The sequence below is a fragment of the Pyrus communis genome, chromosome 15 (genome assembly GCF_963583255.1).
Source record: "Pyrus communis chromosome 15, drPyrComm1.1, whole genome shotgun sequence".
NCBI classification, from domain to species: Eukaryota; Viridiplantae; Streptophyta; class Magnoliopsida; order Rosales; family Rosaceae; genus Pyrus; species Pyrus communis.
Genome location: NC_084817.1, coordinates 5,569,458 through 5,591,055, shown reverse-complemented (window position 1 = coordinate 5,591,055; position 21,598 = coordinate 5,569,458). Strand labels below are relative to the sequence as shown.

Here is a 21,598-nt window from a genome sequence, read left to right as displayed (position 1 = left end):
GCCACAGTTATTCACCCTTTTCGAGAGCCAAGAAGACTTTACAAAAGCATTTTAACCTCTCCTGATCACAAGTCTGGCTTCCACACCAGCAACGGGCTTCAAACCAAGACCTTCAATTTTTAGTTTGAATGAAGTCTCGCAATCTACTATTTACCATAATAATTAAAAGAATAAATTTGATTTTAAAAAAAATACTTGCCGATTGATATGTTCCTCATTCATAAATTCTCAATCATTTTAATCTCAACTATCATTGGTTTGTTATTTTACTCTCATCTTCCCCATTAAACAAACTCGCACGTCCATCTTTCAATGTATTTCTTATTAAAATTTCAAATGTACCATGTAATTAAAATTTGAGATTTCCAATTTAAAGAGAAATATGTAATAGCTCGTGATTTTCTATTCTCAATACAACCAAACTTTACTTGGAAGTCAGCAAACTTGCAAATTTGCATCACAACACTTCTATACCTACGAAATACTATCTACCACTATAACCTAAACATAATTTTCAAAGCTCAAAAGGGAGCATAAGCAATGAGCATTCTTGTCCTTTGTTCTGGGAGATCATTAAATTAGTTTCATCAATGGGAGAAGGCTTGAAGAGGGCAAGGCTAGCTGTTCAGTTTGACAAGGCAACGCTCTTGCTCATGTGTATTGTTCCATTTCCATCTGTGGCTCAAAAATGCTGGCTTGGACAATTAGATCCCACGCACACATCATTGCAACACATTTGGGATGGAATGGCTCCTTGGTTCAGTGCTAAACCATAACCCAGCATCACAGTACTTTCAGTGTTGATTCGAAAAATGATGCGTACAGAACCAGCTTGTCCAAAGTCTACCATGGAGAAGTTACTCAAGTGCAACTGATCAAGATGGTCCGAAAGCAGATTGAAGCTCATGCCATCTCCTCACAAAATGGCAATTGGCCACATTACCAGCCTTTCATTAAGTTCGTCAAATACAACTTAAAGCCAGATCTTCCTATCACACTGGATAAGACCATGCCAAAAAGTTCACTCTTTCATGCTTTCAGATCTTGAAAGAAATGAACTGGTATTTCTTGAGGGCAAGGAATATGTGCCACTTGTTTGAACTGCATTCGAAAAATAAAATGACTCCATTAGAATGATTGTTTCCAAGATTTGGAAAATAAGAGGTCAAACACATTTCTTATAAAAGTACCTTAGGTTGTTTGTATTTCTCTTGAATAACATTCAAATTTCTTGCTCTTCTTCCTAAGCACATGTCATGTATGGCAAGAACACATTCTTTCAAATCGGCTGCTTTATATCCGGTATACTGTTGCAGCTCTGGACACTGAAATGAATGAATGTATCTTACTAATTGCTTTTCATACATCTAACAATAGAAGTCAGCATAAGTAATTCATCAAATCCTTACCCAAGGATGTGTTTTTGTTTGAGTCATAAATCTTGCCAGAAAAACAGCTGATGCAGCTACCAAAGAAGGCAGGAATTTGACAAGCTTGTAATCCAACAAACTCAGCTCGGCAAGGTAGGCAACCAAGAGCTCTAACTGCACAATGGGAGTCTGTAAACCACACAAAACAGTCAACTAGTCAGTACAAGAGACCATAAACTTCTCAAATCCACATATATGTTACAGGAGAGAAGGAAAGCTTACTTTGTAACTCTCTTGAGCAACATCAGTGAATTTTCTGTATAACAATTCACCAAAGGGGCAAAATCAATCAGCCAAGGTCATTTAAGCTTGAAAACCAAAATAATGTATCAAAAAGAGTTGAGTTTTTTGAATGTCATGTTCATCCTTACCTTAAGAAGGTCCTAGTAGTCGGATTGCCCATTTCAAATTTTAGGGATTTGAGTATATCAGCCTCCATCTTGATCACCTTTATAACCACCAGAAAACCACTTAGTATAAAGGACATGTATCTACCTAAAGATACTGATGCAAATAGAAACAACCATCGGGTATAAAACCGAAAGTAAAAGATCAAATACCTCTTCTTTTTTGTATGTATTTTCAGTTATGTCACAGAGCTCATCCACATTAGGAGGATCAATCTCTTCATATTTCCTATCAGTTAAAAAAAGCATCATGAATTTCAGATCAAAAGAAACAGAACCAATCAGGCAAACTAGTGAACAGATCCACAGATTTGCAGGCTTACGAGGCAATGAAGATTGAAGAAACTCCCAGAAGCTGAAGCTTCTGCTTGTGGACGACATTCATTGAGAGAAATCGATCAATGTGAGAAACGGAGAGATAAAGAGTCTCCGGGAGGAGCTTGTATTCCTCTGAAACCTCCACCAACCAATCCACAAGCACCGCTCTCATGTTAGCATTTGCATCCTTCTGAACCTTCTCCATGTAATCAGGCAACGGTCTTCTTCTCGGCTCCGCCTAAGCAACAAATACTCATTATTCATGGCAAACCCAAAATCCCCAATTCACAAAACATAAACCCTAATTGAGATTAAATCCAAAAAGTTGCAGGATTCATCAAAATTGGAATTACCATTATCAAAATTGAACCCAAGAACCCTAGCCCAATATCAAGATCGAATCTAACAGTCCAACACCAGTCTAATTATCGAGTGAAGAAATTGAAAAGTTAGAAAAGGTAGGATCTTTCAGTACCTCCATACGGCGGAGGTAGGCATAAATGTCGGAGGCGTACGGCCCACAAAGCTGGGGGTCCTCACACTCACGCGCCGCCTCGGCCCTCTTTTCCTTCTCGGTCAAACAACTCGGTTTCTGCAGCTCAACCCGTTTAGAGTTCCCTGAAACGCCGACGCTAACCACATTGGTAACGTCTCCGAGCACCGCGCGCTTCTTATTAGCCAAATGGTTATCCTCCGTCAAGGCTGCCATCGCCCTCCTCTTGGCAGCCGCGCGAGTGGTGATCCGACTGCAGTTCACTTGCTCCGCCACAGTGGTAGAGACCATTGCTCTGAGAGTGCCGAGCTTTGGACTTTACTCGCTGTGGCTTGGAGAGAGGGAAAGAGAGAGAGAGAGAGATGGAGGTGTGAGAAAGTGAGGGGGGAGATGGGGATTTGTAGAGGAAGTTGAAGACTTTGAAGTTTTGAGAAAGAAAGGGAGAGCGCCATGTTTCAAGAGCTTCAAAATTTTCTGCTTTTCGCGCTGTTTGATTTGACGTGAATTTTGGAGGGTTTATTTTTTTTATTAATTTTTGGAGCGGTTTGTCGCGTTCGTTTGGTCGAACTTCAAATTTGGGGAACGCACGTGACTTTCTCATGAACAGGATTTCAAATTTTGATTTTGCGGTGGGGTTTTAATTGGATTTTTGAAAGTTAAAAAGATTGCGCGCTTTGTAAACCTGAAATTGTTGGGTTTTTCTTTGGACCGGTTTGTTTTTTTGGGAGTAACAAAACACTTCTGGTATTGTTCACTTTTAACGAAAAACTACATTTATATATTTCCTTGATATGATTAACTATATCTTTAAAAAGGATTTTTCATTAAAAGGGAATTTTTTTTGAACTTTTCGTTAGTTTTCTTTTGTTTTTCCCGATCTGATTTGGCTTACGAATTTTGAAATTTCAAAAGTTCGAAGCAAAAAATATTGTACTTCGCGGGTTTGGTGATTTGGTTACCCGGACGAGATGGATTTGGATTTTTTTGTTTAAAGTGATACTTTCCTAAATTTAGAATTCATCTCCAAAAACAAATGTATTGTACGTATGAATTAAGTCAATTGAAAAGTCATGTTTTACTTTATTTCATTCGACATTGAATTTCATTTTCCCTAAGTTTAGATCGTTTGAGTTGGTTTCTTGCACTTTAGTAAGATCGGAAGCATGTACGTGATTCTCTAAATCGAAAAACAGGCTTAACCTAGATTGGTTATTTTCTTACTCTGCTTAGACTTCAATTAAAACTTGAGTGTTTCTCCACTTTTTTGTTAGACGTTTGTTTAATTCATTATTTTTATTTTTGAATTCTTTTTTGTTTTTGTAATTTGAACCGATCAATCTCCAAACATGACGGAACAAAACGAGTTAGAAATAGTACATGACTATTGGTTTTGATGTGTTATTCACAGCAATATGAAAAAACCAGCCTCATATATCCGAACCCCTGAGAGTGCAAGATTCGAATTTTCGAAGATCTTCGCTGTAAACTTATCCATGAATGTGCAGTGAAGAGCTCCAACAACATCACTCCGAAACTATATATGCATCTCCCGCTGTTGACGGGTTCTGGCCGGAACCATACTCTACATTGTTGTGTTCATCCTCAAAGTCAGTAGATTATAAATCAAGCACATTTGCTATAACGATCATGATTAACTAAGACTGAATATCAATCTACGGGACTTAGTATATTAACAATATGCAAAATATATCAATAATTACCATGGACTGGACATATAACTAAATGTTTTTTCAAGTGAGAAGACAGTAGAATTAGTACTAACCTGGAGGTATGGATCGTATGGAACCCTTCAGGACATTTGTGGAGCTGAGAGTGTTGAGTGTTCTCTGTTCTCTCCATGAGCACCTTCGCCAGCCCGAAATCTCCGATCTTTGCAGTCATATCTCCGTCCAAAAGAATGTTGCTAGGCTTCAAATCACAATGTACAACCGGAACTTCGCAATCATGATGCAGATAGTCCAATCCGCATGGCACATCAATGGCCACATTGAATCTCTCCAAAATATTCAATCCATCTCCATCCACATTCTTTTTCTTACCTTTTATCCAATCTTCCAAGCTCCCATTACTCAAATACTCCTAAACCAACGCGAGAAAATTCAAATTTGTGCTCAAACTAAGAAGGTTTAGAAATATCTCTCCGGAAATGCTTCCGTTGAGCGAATTGTCCGGTAAGTCAATGTGGTTCTATTTCATGATATTACCTTAAGGAGTTTGGAATTTTGCCAGACAATTTGTTTCTTGCAAAACCTAGCATTTGCAACTCTTTCAGATGCCAAATTTCTGATGGGATTTCACTAGAAATTGAATTGTAGCTCACATTTCGCATAGTTAAACTACTGAATTGACCTTTTTTTTTTTTATTATTGTATTTTTATTTTTGATAAAAACGATAGATTTTCATTTCATTGATGAAAGACATACAAAAGGAGCAAATGCTCAATCCATTACAGAGAAGACATCCTCAAAAGGGATGTCGGTTACAAAGCCCGGAAGGGAATCTAACCAAACACAAGGACTAGCATTTCTAAGGCCATTTCCAACCGAAGGTTCGCTAGAGGGCTCATTTTAGTCCTCTGGCTCTCCAAAATATTAATATTTTAATAAACAGTACATGGTCATGTTTGCCTCCATCTCCAACTGAGGGCCAAAGAACTAGATGGCTCATTTTAGCCCTGTCATAAAAAACCATCTCCAACCGAGGGTCAAAGGGCTATAGTATAGAATGTGAAAAATTAAAATAAAATAAGATAAGACATCATGAAATGGTGAAAAATATATGAGAAATGATGTAGGAAAAAATTAGAAATTAAAAATAAAATAAAAAACAACCAAAAAAAAAGAAGTGTACTATTAAAAAAATAAATAAATAAGGGAGTTTTAACGAAAAGCTCGTGGTACTATTCACTTTAACAAAAAACCACATTTTTATACTAAAAAGTCAATCTTACTACCATTCACTTTACCCTTTATTTTGTCTTTATCGTTAAAACTCAAAGTTTTCAAGCCATTTTCATTAATTTTCCTAATAAATAAATGGGCTAGGAACAAAAAGGTTCCTAAACCTGAAGTGGGTTGAAAGAAGAAGAAAAAGAAAAAAAAAAAAAAAAGAATCAAGGCTGGGCAAGTGGAAAAGAAAAAAAAAAAAAAAGCTAAAATGGGCTAGCCAGTTGGTTGAAGATGGCCAGTCGGTTGGCCCTCTAGCCTAGTCTTCAATTGAAGACGATTTTCGGGCTATTTTCGACCCTTTGACCCTTTAGACCCTTCGGTTGAAGATAGTCTATGTGCATAGCAGGCTAGGCGATAGGCAGTACCGTTGGCTTGACGACGAACGTGGGTATAAGAAGCCACTGAATAGACCAATTGAGACAGGTATGTTACCATAAATTAGATTCCCTCCCGTGTACAATTTCGACAGAACCTTGGAGAGGTTGCCAATGGACTCTGGAATTACGCACTTCCAACCGAATTTTGTTAATTGCAAACCAACTTAACCGACTGTTTGTCAAAGAAGTAATGAAATTAAGAGCATTGTCACCATAGCTAACGATCCAATTGAAACCAATGTTGTACATTTTGAGGAAGGGAAGATTTCCAAGGCCTTGAGGAACCGAACCGTCATGAAAATTGTTGGACAGTCGGAGCTCTCGAATCCTTGTACTGTTGTGCAAAGGCGCTGGAATTTACCCTGTGAACAGATTGAAACAATTCGAAAGTAGAGAAGGTTGCAAGCGTGACACCAATGTTGCTTGGAATCTCACCCCCAGAGTTGGTTTGAAGCTACGGTGAAGTGAACTAGCGAAGAGATGTTGTATATGAACAAGGCAACAGTGCCGGTGAGTTCGTTGCCGGCAAGATCAAGTTTTTTTAGCTTACGAAGAAAACCTAATTCCATTGGGATTATACCGGTGAGACTATTTGTGCCAAGATTCAAACTTGTGAGGGTGGAAGAGAGGTTGCTTATGGATCGCGGGATTGGACCGCTGAGATTGTTTCGTGCCAAGTTCAAGACTTGAAGCTCTGTCAGGCTACCAACATGGTGACTTATGGAATGAGTCCGAAGCCGGAGAGATCAAGAGAAAAAACCCGTTAATTCCCACTGGTTCGGTTGCATGAAACGGCGGTCCAGTTGGCGCTGAGTGATGAGCTTTGGTTCCAGAAAGTTGGAGGGACATTGGCCATTGATTTGAATGCGATCAACGCCTCCTTGTCTGTGACAATGCTTGGAGTGAATGCTGAGTAAACACTCAGAACAATGCATGCAAGAACAGAGAACAATGTTACGGTGATGTGAAAATTCATGGCTTTTTTCTGGGGTTTCCTTCTGAACTCGGATGGAAAAAGATTAAAGCTTGCACGTGTTCAATGCAGAAACTTATACGTAGGATGCTTGGTCAAATTTGGTGTCCAGTGATTTGACCGTTTCTAGTTACTTGAAATGTCTAATTACCAGACTTGTTACTTTTTAGTACCCAGAAGGAAAAATACCCGTTTCATACAACCAAGTGCGTGTGTTGTCGTAAAGAGTAATGTTATTCATAATATGTTTTTGTACGACATTTTCATACTATTTTAGATGATATTTGATGTGGATAACCATATTATTTGAATTAATTAGATTTTTAAATTTAGTTCATTATTTAATAAACTAATAATTAAAAAAAAACTAGTTAATTAAATGATGATTGTGGTATACGAGGAGTTTTTCTTATTCCTTTTCTTGGGTTTTGTAAATTTTTCAAATGATGTGGCTATCCACATCAAATGCCACCTAAGATGGTATAGAAATGTGGTATAAAAACATGATATGAATAGCATTACTCTGTCTTAAATTCTTGTTGTTTTAAGATAAGCTCCCATTGGTGGCAGTGGAGTTTAATGCTCAATTTCATTGATACTTCTAATCTAAGAAATTATGGGCACTGTGCTTGGAGAGTTGGGTTCTTGTACCATGCATTATTGTTTAGTTTGAATAATTTTTGTGGAACAAGAGTTTTTTGTTGTTAACTTGTTGAAATTTTAATGTATGACTTGGTCTAGTGTAAATTGTGATATATCTACTTCTTGTTTCGGTACATCGTAATATCTCAAGAGAGAAGTGTTATTAGTACTTCAAAAATCTCATTCTACACTCCTCACAAATAGTTTTTTTTTATTCTTTCCAAATATAGAAAGTTTGGAGTGTAGAATAAGATTTTTTGAGTGTCAATAACAATTCCCTTTCAAGATCATTGCATTTGATTTTAGATGTATCTTACGATCAGAATGTGACGATTAATTGGCATTGGTTGTGGGATCACTAACATTTTTATATGATTTTTGGTTATTAAAAATGGTATCAAAGTCCAACCTAACTTGTAACATCCCACATTGTCCAGGAGAGTGGATTATGTAAGCCTTATATGTATATTCTCATCTCTACTTAGCACGAAGCATTTTGGGAGCTCACTAACTTTAAGTTTTGTAGGAACTCCGAAGTTAAGCGAGTAGCGCGCGAGAGCAATCCCATGATGGGTGACCCACTGGGAAGTTTTCGTGTGAATTCCCAAAAACAAAACCGTGAGGGCGTGGTTGGGGCCCAAAGCGGACAATATCGTGCTACGGTGGAGTCGAGCCTGAGATGTGGTGGGGGCCCAGGTCGGGATGTGACAATTTGGTATCAGAGCTTTACCCTAACCGTGGTGCGCTGATGAGGATGTCGGGCCCCTAAGGGGGGTGGATTGTAACATCCCACATCACCCAAGGGAATGGATCTTGTAAGCTTTATATGTATATTTCCATCTCTACCTAACACGAGGTTTTTTGGGAGTTCACTGACTTCGAGTTTTGTAGGAACTCCGAAGTTAAGCGAATAGCGCGCGAGAGCAATCCTATAATGAGTGATCCACTGAGAAGTTCTCGTATGAGAGTCGAGCCCAATATGGGGTGGGGGCCTGGACCGGGATGTGACATAACTATTGCCTAGATGGGAATCGGGACTGTTGTTATGATGATGACTTTTTTTGGGTGAACAGAGGGTTGAACCCATAATCTTATTAAAATAAAAAGAGAAATACAAATAAGGAGGACATAATGCCAAACCTTGTAATTAAGTGATTATTCCGACCTTGTAATTAAGTGATGGAGGTACTAGGTGTTTGTTTGGTCAAATTGTCTTTGCTAGGTGGTGCTTGACGCTTGATGCGTCGAGTCTTTAAAACTTGTTCATATGCGATAGATGACTGTAGCTAGGTTTAGAAAGAGGATATTTCTATCATCAATATTAACGTGTAGAATGTACAAATTTAGGGATTTATTTGATGTGTTACTTGTGCAAATTTCTCTCCAAATAAAAAATTGTCAATGAAGAATATATGCTCACTAGGTTACCCCTTTATCACCCAGTTTCTATCATTAAAATCACTCTATTGCTCTTTTAAAAAAAAAAAAAAAAAAAAACCATGTAGAACTAGAACGTACATTGTAATATGTCTGTTTGGACTTTATTTTATAAATGTTCTCTACCTTCTGACCAAAAAAAAAAAAATCCGTTCAAAGACTAGCATTGCTCTTATATTTATTAGGTTTTAATATTTACTGGTCTTTTTTTATACACGCGCTTTTGCTTGTATTGTCAACGGTGACTCTATTATTGCAAAAGCAAATATCCCTTATCAGCATTCTCAATCCCAGGTAGTGCATGTCCAAGTTCTTGAACTCATTGAAATATAACCCTACCATTTTATACGCATGTGTTAATTGAAAACAATTAGTGATTAAGGCAATATTCTGAACATCTAGTTTTCAACAATGTTTGGAACGTAAACAATGTGATATAAAATATCAGCAATAACAAATATTAAATTATCAAACAATAAAAAGAAAGTCTTATCTCACTAAGTGAGGTCGGCGGTATAAATCTTAGAACGCTATTGCGCTCGGTTTTGCGCCAAGTCTTCCATAAGCTCTAAATACTCCATGTCTTTTCTTAAAGTCTCTTTCCAAGTCTTCATAGGTTTTCATTTACTCCTTTTCCCCTAAGTATATGTCTCATAGTCACATTTTCTAATCCGAGCATCTATAGGTTTTCAGTTCACATGTTCAAATCACCTTAATCAATTTTTTCTCATCTTATCTTTATTTGCGGTCACTCTTACTTTATCTTGAATATACTCATTCTTAATTCTGTTGTAAGAATCTGATTTTTATTAATTAGTTAGTAGTGCAACTATATGATTTAACTCGCAAATTTATATGGTTAATTATGAGAGAAGTTATTTGTTTTTAACAGGTTGACAGGCATCCTAACAAATAGGGGTTGATAGTTAGGGGAGAGAGAGAATGAGAGATAATGAGTTGAAAGCGTATTGATAAAGTGACATAGCTGTGAGGTTTAGAAGAAAAAAAAGTAAAAACTTGTTTGTATAAAATTACTTTAATGCCCACATTGTTTTCTTTTCTAGTATCTTCTTTCAGTTATGTATTAAAGGGTATAGTAGTAATTTTATTAGTTTTTGGTTGACAAACCGTGTTTTATTAATATGTAGTTTAGATATATATAATTATTTGACAAAAAAAAATACAAATATAATAGTTAGTTGTTTATTAATTTATTGATTTTATTTTAATTTTTATTATATTTTAATTTGTTTATTTCCTCCTGCACGATTACTCCAAAAAGGAGTTCACAAACTCCTCTTTCTCAAATTGTCCGTATTCTTAAAAAGGGGGAAAAGCGATAGCTTTTCCTCTTCGATTTCAGAAGCAAGAGATTAATTTTGTCTTTGGTTCTATAATTCCATGCTTATCTAGAGTCAAATTGGAGTAGCCAACAAGTAATTCGTGGGGTAAATTTGTTTTTATTTCCTTCTGATTGTACAATTGAGCTTGTGATTTTCATACCTCTTTCTCTCTTACCACTATCTAAGAATTTAAACTCAGGAGGTGTGTTATTTTCATTGGACAGGGTTTTTCATCTCAATCTAGTTACCATGTGAGAGTCAGATGAATTCCTCCTATTACTGCTAGCAAGCATGAGGTGTTCAATTTATGTGGCTCAGTGGCTTGTGTCACTTGAGTGTTAGTTCCAGGAGAACTTGTGGAGCCTATGGAAGCAGGAGGTGGAGGTCTAGGAAACAAGTGGTGTGAAGAGTCTAGAGTTAGGCCTCATGATTGTTAGGATTAGTTTGAGTTTTTAGCCAGTTAAAAAGAAGCAAACACATGTATAAATAGGGAGTCAGTTCTCCTGAGAATTAACGACAAGAAAAATGTCAGACAAAGAGCTTTATAGTTTCAGTTGTAGAACGCTAGTGAAGGAGAAAGAGTGCTAGGAGTTGAAGTAATCTTTTATTTGGTTAGACTTCTCATTCCTTTTATTTGATTCATCTTTCCAATAATTTTAACGGGGGTACGAGGAGGTTGGTTAATCAATAGTCAATCTCTTTTAGCCAAAACCCCATAATTTCATATTATAAAATGTTTAGTTTCCTCTTTGATTTTCATATATAGTGTTTAGGTTAATGTTATGGGTTTGAAGAAAGGAGTTTTATGTATTCATACATATCATTTTTCTAATGTTTTAACTACATGAAAATAATATCCTCATGGTTATATATATTAAGGTGTAATGTCCCTACTAAGCTTTTATGCTCACCCTAATTAAATTTGTGCAGGTTCGAAACCGGAGAATTAAGTCTTGTGCTAAAGATGATACTTGCTGTATGATATGTGTATATAGAAATAGAATAAAGAGCTTGGTGGTGTTTGCTCTTTTGTTTGAATAAGGAACAAGAAACTTTGTGTAAATTTATTTGAAGTGGGCTTTGCAAAACTCAAGAATTAACTCTTGGTGAATAAATGTGAAATATACTGTAATTGCAATGTCATAGCTTATATTTTAAACATTAACATGTCATTTTTTAACTTATGAATTCGTTATAATATTAGACATCCGTTAAATTAATTATTAAATGATGATGTAAGAGTAGCTAAGCTTACTTCATAACCAACTTAAATAAAAAATTAATTAATTATTATTTTTTTCATCTCTCTCTTTTCACTCTTCCTCTTACTCTGTCTCTCCAACTCTCTCGCCCCTCTACTTTCTGCAAAAGCAGAAAATCAATGACGGCGTTTGTCGCCGTTCCCGTCGAAGCCAAACTACTCACCAAAGTCCCACCCACCCAAACCCGCCATCAGCGTTAACCCCCGATCTCACTCAACCATGAAAGCTAACCACCCCCACCCTAAATCGCCACCAGCCCACACCGCCAGAGCCTCTGATCTCTCTTGAATTAAAATTCAGATCTGCATCAGAGATTAAAGCCTCTGAACTCTAGTTGACCATAGCTGAGACTTGTGGATTTCAATTTCTTTAATATCACCAGATCCTCTCCAGATGTTTTTATGCGAGAGCCTGCGGACCACCTCTCCTTGCCGTTGATTGAAAGTAGATGCAAATCCCAAAACCCGACGCATCACCTCTACCGACTATCACTGATCTCCCAAATTCGAAAATATCAACACCACCGACTCAAACCACCTCACCACCTCACCATCGACTCTGTCTATTCCACTCTCTCCCCGTCATAACTCTCATCCACCTTCCCCAATTACAAATAAATCTGGAAAAGAAAAAACAGGAAAAGCAGAGGACGAAAGAGAGAAAAATGGCTTCAACCCTTCATCCTTTACTCTCAACTTTTCATTTCTAATCTGTCATCATTCATGGCTTTCAATCTTTCCTTAATAATTATTTAATTTACTAATTAATTAATTTTTTTATTCCAATTGCATAAAGACTGAGGCTCCTGCACCGTTATCTTCAAAACCTAAATTGAATGAGGAAGGGATCCTTTCCGGATTACTTCCATCAAATTTACACAATCAATCAATTCGAATTTTGAAATTTGATTCAACAACTACAAACATGAGACTTCTTTAAAAGTTATATTAACTTTAGCCATTAGATAAAATTTCAAGGACCTGTATTAGGTGATTGGGTGGAATGGATCCGGAGATGGTCCCTTTCCAATTGAATAAATATTTAACAGATGTTCGACATTTCAACGAATTCATAAATTGAGGTATGATATTTTAATGTTTAAAACATGAGGTATGAGATTGTGTCAGGTATTTACCCTATAAATTATTAGCAATAACAAATATCAAATTATCAAACAACAACAACAGCAAAAACAAAGTCTTATCCCACTAAGTGAGGTCGGCTGTATAAATCTTCAAATGCCATTGCGCTCGATTTTGCGTCAAGTCTTCCGTAAGCTCTAAGTACTCAATGTTTGTTTGTAAAGTTTTTTCCAAGTCTTCATAGGTTTTCTTTTACCCATTTTCCAAGTCTTCGGTTCACATGTCCAAATCAAATTAACCAATTTTCTCATTTGCGGTTACTTCTACTTTACATCGAATATTATCGTTCCTAAAAAGGGGAAAGAGCCCTAGCTTTAGTTTTCTGAAGGTGGGAGAAAAGATAAAACTGATTATTAAGAAAAATTTGAGTGAGAGAGTTTTTGCGATTTTGGGTTTTATTTGGATTTTCTTCCTAGAAAATCTTGCACTCCACCTAGGAGCGCTTAGGCAGCCGTCTAGGTCGCCTAGGAGCACCTAGGCTGGCGTCTAACAACTCACTGATTTTTCCTAACGTTTTGGATATAATCGCATTGGCAAACTGAATTCTAGCTCTTAGGCCAATTTTTAGAATGGTGCTTTTATCCTTGTATAAGGTCTTCCAACATTCCTTCTTAGCCTACCTTTTCAATTACATCCTTATTTCACCACCAAGATTTATTTTGATGTGGACCAAAACCCCTGGACTTTCCCAATACCCCTTTTGCAACATTTCATATACAGTTAGCCATGAAATCTCACATTTGACTAGCATTCCCCTTTGTATCGCAAATGTATTGGGTGAGTACTTTCTCGTTGAAAGTGACTTGTATTTCTCCTTTTAGATTCCAATATCTAGTTCTTCGATATTTAAGGGGTTTGTTCCTTCTTCTATCTCTTTTAATACGTACATTTACCACCAATATGCGATGTTGGTTAGCCAAACTCTCTCCCGGTATAACTTTGCAATCCTTACTAGTTATATGACCCCTTTCCTCATTAAAAAGAAATCTATCTATGTTACGATGACATACTCTTGTAGGTGATCACATGCTCTTCTCTCTTCTTAAATGAGGTCTTGTCTAGAAAGAGATCATAGGCCATTGCAAAATTCAAAATGTCTTTCCCCTCCTCGTTTCTTTGTCCAAAATCATGACCACCATGAAACCTTCTGTAATTGCCTGTCTCCTTGCCTACATGTCTATTTAAATCTCTTATTGTGAGTAGCTTCTTTGTGTGAGAGATTCCTTGAACCAATACTCAAAGATCTTCCCAAAATTTCACCTTTAGAGTCTCATCTAACCTAACTTGAGGTGCATACACACTAACCACATTGACGAGTTCTTGTCCTACCATAATTTTGATTGCTATAATTTTATCCCCAGCCCTCTTAACATGTACATCTTTTGTTAGAGTCTCCACGATGATGCCAACATTGCTTCTCGATCTGTTTATTCCCGAATGCCAAAGCTTAAAATTGTGTTTTCGAAATCTTTTGCCTTAAGACCAACCCACTTAGTTTCCTAGAGGCACATAATACTTATCCTTCTCCTCACCTTAACTTCCAATACACTTACCACATTTTTCACATCATATTTGTATCATCTCTTTAATAGAGGAATGGCCTATCAACACATGTGAGTTGAAACTCTATTATAAAGATGATACAAATGTGGTATGAAAAATATGATAAGAGTAACTTTTTTTACTATGTAAAACGCCATGCATGCATATACTATATAGCATGATAGCAACAAGGGAAAAGTTCATTACGGATTCTTACAGTTCTGTATTGACTTTCAACATGGTAATAAGACTCGAAGGAAAGGCAGTAAAATCATGCGAGTTGTAACCACAATATATATACAAAATGTCAAAGTTGGTTTTGATCTTGATTGGGGTGCAAGATGCTTGGTGGTGGATTGAACTGTGATGACATATAGAGTCCTCGTCCACTTGAAGAAGCTGCAGGAAAGTGTTCATTTTCTGTCAATAAATTTATTTATTTTTTAATTATTTCAATTCCTTGCACCATGACTTGGTCATTGTTTAGCTGCATGAACTGTAGAGAAATAATATATGTATTTTTTTTTCTAAGGATATAATTATCAGAACATGCAAAAGAGAAATACCTGTCGGATAGAAATCCTTCCACGCGGAAAAGTTGACATCAATAACTTGTCCTAATTCTTGACGCTGCAAACCATTATTGTCATCCTCCAAACCCTTTCCTGTGCTGCGATGCTCATCAACACTCCTATTTTGTCCGCTAACAAGTGCTGATTGGGAAGCTATGGCGTCAAATCTACTTTCAGCTGGCTGATCTCTAATCCTCACGAAGCGGAAAAAATCATTGATTTAACTAAACGAAACTAATAAGTTTTTCATTAACCTATATATAACTGTAATGATATATAGATTAATATGTGTGTGTATGCATATATATTCAGGTTCTTTAAAGGAAGCGATTTTAGTTTTTGCAAAAAGAAAAAAAAAAAAAAGATTAATTGTGGGACTCACTCTACTTCAAACTTCAATGATTTGAATCGTCTATTTTATAAGTTTTGATTTATAGATCATGCTTCAAAAAATTCAATTCAATCCAGATTTGCCCCATTATAGTTGTTTCGATGAAATTTCAATATTTATTAGCATAATGTTCGTCAAATGAACTCAATTATATGCCTCAAATATTTCTAAATTGGCTAATATTTTGCAAAGATGATCTATGAGGTTCATTGAACGATAAACAATTTGACCAGTGAAGTCTGATGTGGTGTGGTGCCCTCAACTATTCCCCCCCCCCCCGGAGCCTCCTCTTTTTTTTTTTTGAAAAACAAGGCATCTGTTTCTTTAAGGGGCGCTCTCTGTATATATGCATGTTTGGCCAGTATATATAATATAATTTATAATCACCTTAGGGGAAGAGAGCCATTTGAATTCAAAAAGTTTACAATCTGAACTTGTGGATCTCCTTGTAGAAGCCAATCAACTAGAATATTGTGTGGACTTCCTGTAACAAGTTCATGTATATTTGTTGTAGCTGTAGGTAGCTGCAAACGTATATACACGGTTCAACATATTAAATAAAGAATACTTTATGTTATTTCCTTGTTGGCATGCATGCTTGAAGTATATGCTCTTATGACGAGTTATTAATTTTTCGACGACCAACATTATGTGATGTTATTACTTCATGCACATTATAATATATGTGTTAGCATAATATAATCTAGAAGTGAGACATCAAACTCTGTCATCCACAAATGTTATACCACCTGTAAGGATAACATCATGTGGCTAGCTATGTCCGCGATATGCTTATAAAGGTTTCTCCATATACAGTTAGGACGAAAAATGTTTACTATAAAGATAAAGTACACACAAAAATGCTACTTTAACAGACCTGTAGTATTGTAGCAGAAGAATCATACTCCTCCAGAACTTGCTGTACATGTTTTGCCATGAATTAATGTCATAAGTTATAAATTTCAGCTGAAATTAATATAAACGACATGCGTAGTAACAGGTGTAGTTGCAGCTAGGAGCATACCGGCAAAGTACTGTATTCAGTATATAACATACCTTGCGCACGCGCAAACGTTTTAGAGTTTCCTCAAGGATCTGTTCCCGGTACTCAGCGTCATGCAATGTCCTGATTTCAGAGAGATCCTCTGCTTCAAAGATCCTGCTATCGACACTTCATATATAAGAGGAATGCATACATAGGATGCTTGCTAATTATAGTAATTTGTCGGTGATCGGAGACATGCGCGCTATAGGGTTTAGGGTTTTGTAAATATAGCAGCACCTTAGTCGATTTCCCATTTCTTCCAATTGTGATTTGCAGCATACGATGTCTTGTTGAATCTCCTGTAATTAATTCAGAAATAGGGATTTAAATATGAAGCCGTGTCAATCGACTTGTTTGTGCTTGAATATGTTCATAAAGTACCTCCAGTTGATCCGAATCAGTACCACTCATCGGACTGCATCCATCGATTACATGAAATCATAGCAACAATCACAATACGGTCAGTACAATAGAGTACTACTGCTATACTCACCAACGTTTGTTCACCAAATAAATTGACTAGCTAAATTTGACCAGGAATTTTGGTAAAAGATTACATTAGAAATTTAACTAAGCAGGGTGAAGAACATAGACAAGTAGGGAACCAAGACCTGGTTGCTTGATAGGTTTGATCAGCTTCCCTCCACAATTTACCAAGAACGCTTTGGAGAAACTGCATATTTAACCATCACTTCAATAAAAATCTGAAAGAGATAAAGATATTAATAGATGAAAGGAAATTAATTTTTCATTTTCTCTTTTTGCGCATCCATGTTTGTTTTTGTTCATTGATTTTCTTTTTCTTTATTCAACTCAAATGCTAGAAATAAACAGGAGTGTGCATGAGGACAAAAAGAGTATGTGAAATTACTTCCCTAATTGAAAACATATATATACAAATAAATAAACAAATTTACATATAATTCTTGGAAGGATGTAACTTATGAGTGCTGCTTATTTACCTCTTGATTATGCTGACTTTATAATTGCATAAGTTGATCCAAACGGAGATCAAGGCATCGTACCAGAAGGGTAAATGAAAAACCATGCATCAAAAGGAACACAAGAAATATTACACGCTCCGATCGAATGTGATCATAACCATAATCTGATGGTCAATATCTGCTTACCGTCCTCGCTGATTGGCGGGAAGATTAATATACCGTGCCAGAGTCTCTTCAATGCTTCAGTACCATCAAACGAAAAAACAAAAGAACAAATATTCCTTGATATATATTAGCATTTACAGATTAATCTGACTGCTAATTAAACAAAAGAACAAAAAGAATAACAATATTCCTTGAACAAAAAGAATAACAATATCACTACCTTTTATTTCCAGAGAAGAGACTAAGTCTCCCAGATGAAGAAAACATGATGAGAGCAACATCAACATCGCACAGAACAGAGAGTTCATAGGCTTTCTTGATAAGCCCGTTTCTTCTTTTTGAGAAAGTGACTTGCCTATTGGTCGTATTCTCAATCCTTTTGATCTGAAGCTTCACTCTCCCCATATTTAACTATGCAAAAATAATAAAAAATTCTTGCCCCTTTCCTGTTCTATTTTGTGAAACCTAGCAGGCCAGCTATATAGCTGTATGGTAAGGGAGAAAGAGGATAAATCTTTCGCTCTCACATAGACACCTCAAAATAGAAGGTAGGAGAAGAAAGTAAAGAACAGAAAGATATGGAGTAAAATATACTAGTTTATGTTAGGCCATTTACGAAATTAGCTGACAAGAGAGAGAAAATGAGAGAGCGATCTGACGGTGTAAGGTTGGGCAACCTATGAAAAAAATCTATCACTGATAGGATAACATCACTCGATAATTAATAGTTTTACCTAAATCTTTCCGAGCCATATTTGTAACATACTTTGAGCACACACGAAAAATTATTGTATAGAGAGGGCTAATCATGATTGACTATTTTAAAATTTATATTATCAGGAACTTCAGCTTTCATTGTCAACCACTTCTGAAAATAGATTGGAATAATTTTCTTAAGAATAAATTGGAATAGTAAAGTTAAAGTTTTGAAGATAACTATAAAGATTAAACACAAAAGAAGTTTTCCATAAAATAACATTTTTATGGATATTGTTGCAGCATGAGTCATGAGTGAATAGGGAGCTAGTTTGCAGATGCCGAAGAAAAAACAAGTATGCTGACCTAATACATGATCTAAATTTGCAGAGAGTACTAGACAAGGGCTTGTGAGAGGGGTCCCATTTAGCACATAGAGAGCATACGGTGCGCAGGTTTTCGCATAAATGCCGAGGGAGATTTTTCGGCAACCAACAGTTAACGAGCACTCACACGACGCACCTCTGCATGTTGGTGTCTCCGATCACATCCTTTTTGAACTTGAGTCTGAGAATTTGTTGCCGAGCATTGTGTATAATTTTGTTCTGACACTTTTGATGCCGAGGACTGTGTTCAAAAGTTAAAATGGGGGAAATCTGTCCGAGTTTCGATTTATGCTTTTAAGTTCATGTGAGTGAATGCTTCTGATGTAAAAATCTTGGAAGAAATTCTGGTATGTATTCAAGAACCAAAGTGCCGTAATCTAATCTCCACCCCTGAAGGAATCTATTGTGTTTCCAAAATTAGCAGATACAACGTGTGTAGCAATGTTTTTTTATTTTGGATAGAACTTTTGACACACCTCTGCATGTTGGTGTCCCCAATCATCCTCATCCCAAGTTAGAATCTAAAGGGTAATAATGCAACAATTACAAACTACAGTGAGAGCTGGGCTACATGTTTTATAATTTACAACACTAAAATTTTGACTTGTAGATTTCATTACTTACAATAGTGTGTGATTCGAGGGTTTTTAACAGATTCTGCAAACGAGAAAGTACTGAATATCATGCAAAATATTGGAATCCACCCTGGATGTTCTCAATTAACTGGATATTTTTCTTTTCAATGACATGCAACTAATCATATACCTGATGACAGCTTTTACTGACAAAGCATTTATTTTTATTTTTTATTTTTCATAGAACAAAATAAATTTTAAATACTTTTTAATATGAAGATAATAACAAATTAAATCAAAATTAGATATATATATATTTTTTTATTTTGTAAAAAAAATGCTCTGTTTATATAAATAATTAATTAATTAGAGGCAACGAGAATTGTACCTGTTGCAAAGCAAAGTTGGCTGAGATCAAAATTGACTAATAATTTGATTTGAACAAGACTTGAGAGACTGCTTCCGCCGCTTCCAACAGCTCGCCAACCCCCACACCGCCAACAAGATTTGAACAAGATGTCAGCGTAATATTTGTTGAATAGTAAAGCTAAAGTTTTAAAGGCACCCACAAAGATTAAACATAAAACAACAAGATTTTGTACAAAAATACAATTTTATGGATGATGTTGTAACATGGCTCATGAGTGAACAAAGAGCATACGGTGCGAGGTTTGCATAAATGTCGAAGAGGAATTTTCTGATACTAAACACTTAGCAAATACAACATGTGTTAGCAAACATTTTTTTGGACAGAAATTTTGACGCACCTCTGCATGTTGGTGTTTCCGACCATCCTCATCTCAAGTTACTCAAGTTAGAATCGATCTCAAGCCACTACAGTGAGAGTTGCTTGGGATGCAGGTTTCATATTTTTTGGCCAACATTTTGATATTCGAGGGTTTTTAACAGATTTTGTAAACGAGGCACTAATGAATATCATGCAAAGTATTTGAATCATCCCCTTGATGTTTTCAGTTAACTGCATGTTTTTTCTTTTCAATGACATATAACCAATCATATACCTGATGACACTTCCTCCATTTTCTTGGGTCAAAGTGAATATAGATGGCCTTACTAAAGGTAACCCGGGTCTTGCGGCATGTGGTGGGATTTTCCGAGATTTTGCGGGTTATTTTTTTAGTGGTTTCTCACTGAGCTTGGGGCATTGTACTTCTTTCTATCAATGTTTTAAAAGGCGGAGGCGCGAGCGAGGCGTCTCATGGATAGTCCCGTCTAGGCGAAAGCCTTGAGGCATGAGGCAAAGCCTCACGAGACCTAAATTTTATTAATATATATTATACAGAATTATATATAATATATAAAAATATAATACTTTGTAAAATAAATATTCATTGTTATTCAAAAGTGCACATGTCACAAACAAATTGAACTCACTTCACAAACAAATTTAACCAAGCAATCATATTAATCAACAATCAAACAAATAGGGTGGAAATCAAACATTTTTAGTCTTAAGTAAGTGCATATTTATATGAATTATGAGAGTTTTGAGTAATATTTGAGTAAGATATGTAGTCTTAAAAAAAATAAGGCTAAGATAATGTATCTTTTAAATAATAAAACGTTAAAAAATTAAAAACAAACATATGTTTATCTTTTTTTCCTGTTGGCAGAATATCCAAGAAAATATGCTTCTTTATCTTAAAAAAATAATAAAAACTAAAACTAAAAGATGCTTATCTATTTTGAATATGAGAAAAAAATAATATAAAAAACAAAAAGTGAACATAAAGGAAGATAGTGGGATAATAAATGTTAGCAAAGTAGGGTCATTTTAAACCTAAAAGAAAAAAATATTAAAAAAAAAGAAAAGAAAAGGCGCTAGCGACTTCATCTTCTTCAGACAAACGGCCCCTGATCAAGAAATTTCAGATTTGGGCAACTCAAAAAAAGAAAAAATGGACGCCCATTGAAGGCCTCAGGTGCGCTCGATCACCCAGGCGCCCCCGACGAAGCCTAGGTGGGTTTTCGCCCACTCCCACAAAACAAAGGTGATTTTCCTCACGCCCCGCCTCCAAGGCCACCTAGTCGCGCCTTGGGGTGAGTTTTATAAAACACTGCTTTCTATGCAGAGCTTTATGCTATCATTCTTACTGTGGAGTTGGCTCACGCGCAAGGTTGGCAACATTTATGGCTTGAAAGTGACTCTTCTAACGTGATATCTTGCTTTATTTCTAGTTTTTTTTCTCCTCTTTGGTCGCTCCAGACTCGTTGGAATAATTGTACATTTCGAGAAGAGAATACAATTGCTAATAAATAAATTGGCCAATTTAGGGCTTCTCTCATCTTCACTTGTTTGGCATGCCGCTCCTCCTATAAAGATTCTTCATTTTCTGCAATCAAATTTCTTGGGTATGTCGGCCTACAGGTTTATCTCCCCTTCTTGATGTGTGGTTTTCTTTTACCTATTTTTTTTTGGATTTTCCTTTTTTGTTTTGTAGCTTGTCTTGTAGGTTCTTACCTTTTA

General features: G+C 36.1%; 2 protein-coding genes and 1 pseudogene across 2 annotated transcripts; all 3 read right to left on the bottom strand.

Moving 5' to 3' along the window:
* Positions 1–344: 344 nt before the first annotated feature.
* LOC137718456 (cyclin-A3-2-like) lies at positions 345–3,115 on the bottom strand. Its single transcript, XM_068458011.1, has 8 exons — positions 2,631–3,115; positions 2,161–2,393; positions 1,991–2,066; positions 1,802–1,878; positions 1,653–1,686; positions 1,410–1,559; positions 1,191–1,325; positions 345–1,101 (listed from the first exon to the last, which is right to left on the bottom strand). Exons 1-8 carry the CDS (start codon positions 2,937–2,939, stop codon positions 1,030–1,032), a joined length of 1,086 nt encoding a protein of 361 aa, XP_068314112.1. The 5' UTR covers positions 2,940–3,115; the 3' UTR covers positions 345–1,029.
* A 1,184-nt stretch (positions 3,116–4,299) lies between these two features.
* On the bottom strand, positions 4,300–6,844 carry LOC137716936 (receptor kinase-like protein Xa21; annotated as a pseudogene).
* Positions 6,845–14,515: 7,671 nt separating this feature from the next.
* On the bottom strand, positions 14,516–17,889 carry LOC137718823 (agamous-like MADS-box protein AGL66). The gene is made up of 11 exons (XM_068458361.1): positions 17,674–17,889; positions 17,475–17,528; positions 17,307–17,322; positions 16,956–17,017; positions 16,726–16,759; positions 16,582–16,643; positions 16,356–16,458; positions 16,177–16,218; positions 15,687–15,823; positions 14,903–15,096; positions 14,516–14,735 (listed from the first exon to the last, which is right to left on the bottom strand). Exons 1-11 carry the CDS (start codon positions 17,856–17,858, stop codon positions 14,644–14,646), a joined length of 981 nt encoding a protein of 326 aa, XP_068314462.1. The 5' UTR covers positions 17,859–17,889; the 3' UTR covers positions 14,516–14,643.
* Between the last annotated feature and the right edge of the window lie 3,709 nt (positions 17,890–21,598).

Bases quoted from the DNA above. Each gene is read 5' to 3' on its own strand.
- LOC137718823 (XM_068458361.1), bottom strand. From the start codon at position 17,858: ATGGGGAGAGTGAAGCTTCAGATCAAAAGGATTGAGAATACGACCAAT. The intron at 16,644-16,725 runs GTACTTTATGAA...AATTAATTACAG, and splicing joins CTGATTCGGATCAACTGGAG to GAGATTCAACAAGACATCGT. The intron at 15,824-16,176 runs GTCTGTTAAAGT...ATACGTTTGCAG, and splicing joins CTTCTGCTACAATACTACAG to CTACCTACAGCTACAACAAA.
- LOC137718456 (XM_068458011.1), bottom strand. From the start codon at position 2,939: ATGGTCTCTACCACTGTGGCGGAGCAAGTGAACTGCAGTCGGATCACC. The intron at 1,687-1,801 runs GTAAGGATGAAC...ATTGTTATACAG, and splicing joins ACTACTAGGACCTTCTTAAG to AAAATTCACTGATGTTGCTC. The intron at 1,560-1,652 runs GTAAGCTTTCCT...TGTGGTTTACAG, and splicing joins TTGCTCAAGAGAGTTACAAA to ACTCCCATTGTGCAGTTAGA.